Source organism: Ziziphus jujuba, chromosome 7, assembly GCF_031755915.1.
Source record: "Ziziphus jujuba cultivar Dongzao chromosome 7, ASM3175591v1".
NCBI classification, from domain to species: domain Eukaryota; kingdom Viridiplantae; phylum Streptophyta; class Magnoliopsida; order Rosales; family Rhamnaceae; genus Ziziphus; species Ziziphus jujuba.
This window is the reverse complement of record NC_083385.1, coordinates 18,147,586-18,153,585: the sequence shown is the minus strand read 5'-3', so window position 1 is coordinate 18,153,585 and position 6,000 is coordinate 18,147,586. Positions and strand designations below refer to the sequence as shown.

The 6,000-nt window shown below is 28.7% G+C and overlaps 1 protein-coding gene across 1 annotated transcript; it reads right to left on the bottom strand.

Moving 5' to 3' along the window:
• Window positions 1-260: 260 nt before the first annotated feature.
• On the bottom strand, window positions 261-1,780 carry LOC125423813 (FCS-Like Zinc finger 6). The gene is made up of 2 exons (XM_048479244.2): window positions 1,276-1,780; window positions 261-931 (listed from the first exon to the last, which is right to left on the bottom strand). The coding sequence occupies exons 1-2, from the start codon at window positions 1,662-1,664 to the stop codon at window positions 757-759; spliced, it is 564 nt and encodes a 187-aa protein (XP_048335201.2). The 5' UTR covers window positions 1,665-1,780; the 3' UTR covers window positions 261-756.
• Between the last annotated feature and the right edge of the window lie 4,220 nt (window positions 1,781-6,000).

Below are 6,000 nucleotides of genomic sequence, written 5' to 3'. Positions count from 1 at the left end.
TACACTCCTATGGTATTGGAAAGACGTTAATTTCCTTTTTTTTTTTTTTTTTTTTTTTGCTGGAAAGACGAGTTCATTAACCAAAATCCAGAAAAGATTACAAAAAGCTTACACAAAAAGACGTTAATTTCAAACTCAGATCTTCTCTCTCATTTCATATTCATATTTTCTATTTCATTCTCTACTTAAGTATTTATATATAAATAAATATAATAACATGTACATATATATATATATATATATATATGCAACGAGATTCATATTAGAAGGTAGATCAAGATCTGTGGGTGATTTCCATATTTAAAGTTATTTTACAAAAGAGAAAATGTTAGATATAGAAAAGGTGAAAAAGCAAGCTATAAGAAATAAAATTAAAAAACTAATACCAAACTCAGAATCAGAGCGTTGCCCATATACTTCCACAAAGTTAATTATCTGCACCCACAGGCCAATTTTTTTGTTTTCGGTTTTTCCTTGGTTAATTACAATGGTACACATAATTATATAATTTTTTTTTTTTCATTTTTTGCATTACTCATAAAGTGAGAGTAAAACAAATATAGAAGATCATGATCATAACGTTAATGGAGAGGCAATCAAAAGGACTGGAGCTACATACAAATATATATATATATATATATATATATATAAATATATAGCTTACTGCGCTGTGTGTCTTTTTTTTTTTTTTTTTTTCTTTTTTTTTCCGCCACTGTACGTCTCGAATCCATAGATTTTGATGGATATTCAAAAGCTTCAAGCAGCAGCCACTGTCTGGCTTTTACCCGAAGATGACTTAGAACTGGTTGTGGATGTGGATGCATGGCGGTCTTCATTCTTTGTAGCCAAGGATGCTTTGAACTTCTCTTTTCCTTCGTCTTGCTTCATTTGTTGCTCTCTGCACTCTAAACTACAAAAAGCTGTGTCCCCCCTGTAAATTTATAATATATATATATATATATCAAACCCATTAAATCAATGTTTTGATTATTCAACCTTAACATATATAAATAAATATTAAAACTTTGCAAGGTTTTTGGATCTAGGAAAAAACTAAAAAAAACCAATTCTAATTTGCATGAAAAAAAAAAAATTCAAGTACAAAACGAACAGGTGGAAGAGAAATTGAATCAAACCCAAAATTTTATCAAACACTAAGTAGAAACAAACAAAAAACATGGTTACAGAGACAGAGACAGAGAGACAGAGAGACAGAGAGAGAGAGAGAGAGAGAGAGAAAGAGAGAGAGAGAGAGAGAGAAGCAGACAGGCACACCTGTACATATAGATGTCACGGCCAGCGGTCAAACGGCGTTTGCAGAGGCCACACGTGCGGAGAAAGTGGGCAGTCTCAATGAAATCACCGTCTGAGCTGCTCCTCTGGTTTCTGGGCGATAACATGGAAAAGAAATGGTGTTGGTGGTGGTGGTGTTGTTGCAGAAGTTCCACCTGGTACGACGACGTTTTGGTCCCAGAATTCATGTTGTTGTTGTGAGCGCCAATAACAGCTCCTTCTGGGCCCGCCGTCACACCGTGGTTGATGATGGAGTTATCGGACTGGTGTTGTTGTGGAGCTTCTCCGTTAGTCAGAGTCAGATCAAAGTTTATACCAGTCATGCTGGTTGTTCTCCTTATCTCTGGTCTCGTCCTCTTTCCCAGCAACATCTTCTTCTTCTTTTTTCTTGTTGCAGAGCAAAACAAACAGAGAAAGAGAGAGAAACAGAGAGAAGCAAAGGGTGGACTAATACTAATGGAAGGAGACTGCGATTGGAAGGTGGGAAAGGAAGATAAATGATATGAGACAAGGGGTGAGAAGGAATCTGGGCCGTTGCTTGAGGCCACCAAAGTGTAACAACTCCACGTCATTTTTCCTTCCCACCTTTTTTTTTTTTTTTTAATATTTTAAAATTAATTTTTAATTTTTTCTCTTTTTGGATTTCTAGATTTGGGTTTATTTTTATTCACTTCCTCAGGTCTCTTAGTCTGTCTTAACCCAGGAATACACAGTCTTATCCACAGTTGTTTGTTTCTTTATTGCCTGCCAAATAAACTTTTGCCAAGTGAAAATCTTTCAATGGTTTTTGACACTTGTCCTTTTTTCCCCCTCGAGTCGGACTAATATTTGAGATATTGTTTACCTTTTTTCCAATTTTTGTTTTAAACTTTCTCCCTTGTTCATTTTAGAGCTTAATCATGAAGCTATATCTTTTTGATTTTGATTAAAAACTTTTCTTAGAATTAATAAACAGTGAAGACTCCCCAAAACTATTTCTGGATACCTAGGCCTAACAATCTTTTTAAAAAGGCATACCAAGTAAGACCTTACTTAGTCTTTTTTATTTATTTATTTATTTTATGGACTTCCAAATAGGATCTTTGTTGATAGCGTCAAATACATGCATACCTTAGCATATTTTACTATGACGAAGTTATAGATATAAAAGAAAAAAGAAAGGTTGTACTTTTTTATTTTTTTGGGGATAAAAAAAGGTTATACTTTATTTTTTGGTAATTAAAAAAAAAAAAGGTTGTACTTGAATTTACATACTGGTGAAAAGAGCTTCTATCATTTAAGTGGGCATATATAATTTAAGTGATATATTATTTAAATTAAATATAAATTGGGCATCAATTGAATATCATGGTTAAACATTTATTACATATAAAATCTTATTCGATTGAGCATTATTTTTCTTTTTATATTGGATGTTTAGCATCTAATTACATATGATGATGGGAAGTAATGTACAATTAGAAAGAATTGAATGTGAGATGCTCAACAATACCATAATTTGGAGAACAAAGTTCAGTAGGGAAAACTTTTACACACACACACACACACACACATATATATATATATATAGTTTCAATCATTATCAAAATATGTTTGACTTTTAGTATGATGTAGTACAGATGACCAATCTAATTAACTGATATATATATATATATATATATGTATATATATATACACTCATATATGCCTCTAGAACTATGGTTGTTTATTTATTTATTTATTTATTGGCTGAAATTTTATTTATTTATTTTAATTTCTTATATTTTGGCACACAATTATAACCAATTATCTTTTTTGGTGCCCCATTACCATTATGGGTCTTCCTACAGGCTGAACCGTCATGACGTGAAAGGATTGCTTTTCCTCTTTCTATACAAACTATAAAATTCTACGTAGTCTTTGGCAGTACTTGATCGAGTAATTTCGTCTTTGTGTGCCCTTTTACCTTAAGAGAGTGGAAACTGTGATATTTTTCAAAAAGGGTTTCTTCCTTTTTTTTAACATAATTTGAACATTTTTGCTGTGGGAATTGGAAGAAAATGCGTGAGAAATCTGAGAAAATCGAGCAGGACCGGTTGAACCTGGACACTTGGTGGGTGGTCAAGATACGGCCACTGCCCAACCTAGCTAGCTTGCTTTATAACTTACTTTTCCTTTCTCTTCTTTGCATGTTTGGCATTTATTCTGTGCAGTTTCTAAATTTAAATTTTTATTTTTTTTTGGTTTTTGGGACAGAATATTTCAAAAGTTCTTGGTTGAATACATTTATTCTTTTGTTTGAAAATTTTACCCCAAAATTTTATGTTAGTGATACAAAATGATATCTATTATCAAGTTGAAAAAAATATAAAATCGAAAGCCATTAACTAAAAAAATAGTATCAATACTATTTATTAGCGTATTATCTACTTATTTCTCATATCAAAAACATGTACAATATTCAATAATCATAATTAAAATTATTATTTATCACTGTTAATAATGATTGTTCGTTCATGCTTTCAATTTTCATAGAGTTATTTAATTTTATTATTTTTAAATTAAAATTTTAAAAACAAATCATTAAATTATATCTATTTAAATTGACATATAATATGTAAATTCAATCGGTGATTATTTACTTATATATATATAAATCAAGTGTGTATATGTATATACATAGATATATTAGTAATAATATATATATATACAGTTTTTATACATTTAGAATATCTTGATTTTATAAAATCAAAATACAATTCAAAATCAGTCAAGAAAAATCAATCATTTTTATATCAACCTAACTTTTTTATATTGTATTTTGACTTTATAAAATCAGAATATCCTAACTAAATAATTATGTTATATATATATATATATATATATATATATATATCCTCTATGTGGTTTTCAAATGATAATTACACGAAAACTTCATTAATAAGTGGGCCTAAAATCATAAGAAAAGTTTATCATTTTAGGTGATTATGAACAGGATGTTGTGAAATACATATATACATATATGCACACAAATTTTCAAATTGGATTATTTTAATGAAAAATCATTAGAATCTTCTATGTGTGCATACCATAATATACCAATTAAGTCAATATTTCTTTTTATTAGTTCTTGGAGTACATAAAAAATTGAAAATTAAAATTGGATTGTGGATTTTAATAGTCCATGCATGGTTCATTTTGTCTTCATAAAATTTTAATATTTGATTAAATATCGTCCATAAATAGAATTTAAATTTCGTCATTTAAAGCAGTTTGAGATTTAATAATAATAAATATCCTGATGGAAAAACCATCCGAAATTTTCAAATTGGATTATTTTAATGAAAACTCATTAGAATTTTCCATGTGTGCATACGATAGTATATTAATTAAGTCAATATTTCTTTTTTATTAGTTCTTGGAGTACCTAAAAAATTGAAAATTAAAATTGTATTTTAGATTTTAGTCGTCCATACATAGTTCATTTTGCTTTCATAAAATGTTAGTATTTGATTGAATATCGTCCATAAATAGAATTTAAATTTTTTTCTTTAAAGTAGTTTAAGAATTAATAATAATAAAGGTCCTTATGAAAAAATCATCCGATCGTCCTAATTGGAGATGACTGAAATATGTAAACACACACACACACACACCTTACATAGTTCATTTTGCCTTCATAAAATGTTAGTATTTGATTGAATATCGTCCATAAATAGAATTTAAATTTCATTCTTTAAAGTAGTTTAAGAATTAATAATAATAAAGGTCCTTATGGAAAAATCATCCGATCGTCCTAATTGGAGATGACTGAAATATGTAAACACACACACACACAGAGAGAGAAATATGTAAACAAACACACACACACACACCCCTATACAGAGTTTTGCTATAAAGAAGATCATGTTTATTTCTTAATGTACTAATTTAACACCGAAAATAATTTTGGGAGGGTTAATTTTGTTCTAAAGTAGACACTTTATCACATAATATGCCTACAAAGTGGACTTATCCACTCTGGAACAAAACCATCCTTCTGAAATGGTGTTTGGCATTCAGTTCTTACCTTATGGAGTGAACTATCTTCTTTATAATAAAATTGTATATATATATATATACACAAAATTATCTAATCAAGATTCTTTAACTTATAAATATGGAATGATTATGTGGCAAGTGCTAAGGGTTATCACATCCCATCTAAAATTTTGAACTTGAATTTATATATTAATTATCACAATACAACTTTGTTACCATATGCATTTACGCATATGGTTTTTTTTAGTGATTAGAATGGTTAAATTTGTATTTATGTACTTCATTTTGTAAGTTTTTACAATGTTTCTTTTTGGCTTTTGAGAAGCATTGTTCAAACAATAATGTTGTTGTTCGAACAACCAACCAAAATCACATGATTGTGTTGTTTGAACAATTATTTATAATACACTCTATTATTTAGTATGGAAATGTCACGCTAGCTCCACTAAGATTCAAAATATGAAATTTTTATGGAAATATCGGAAAATAACGAATATTAATAAAAATTCACAAAAAAATAATGGATATTTATTTTAAAAACTAGATATTTTTTGTTGAAATTTTAGCATTAGTTTATTTAAACAATCAATTATCCGATTGATTATAAAAATTGTAAAAATATTGAATAAATATTATATTTCTGTTAATCAATTTCATTTATAATAAATGGTAATGATCATAAATAAA

Excerpts from the sequence above, each read along its gene's own strand:
- LOC125423813 (XM_048479244.2), bottom strand. The coding sequence starts at position 1,664 with ATGTTGCTGGGAAAGAGGACGAGACCAGAGATAAGGAGAACAACCAGC. Across the intron at positions 932-1,275 it reads CGTGACATCTATATGTACAG|GGGGGACACAGCTTTTTGTA; the intron begins GTGTGCCTGTCT and ends ATAAATTTACAG.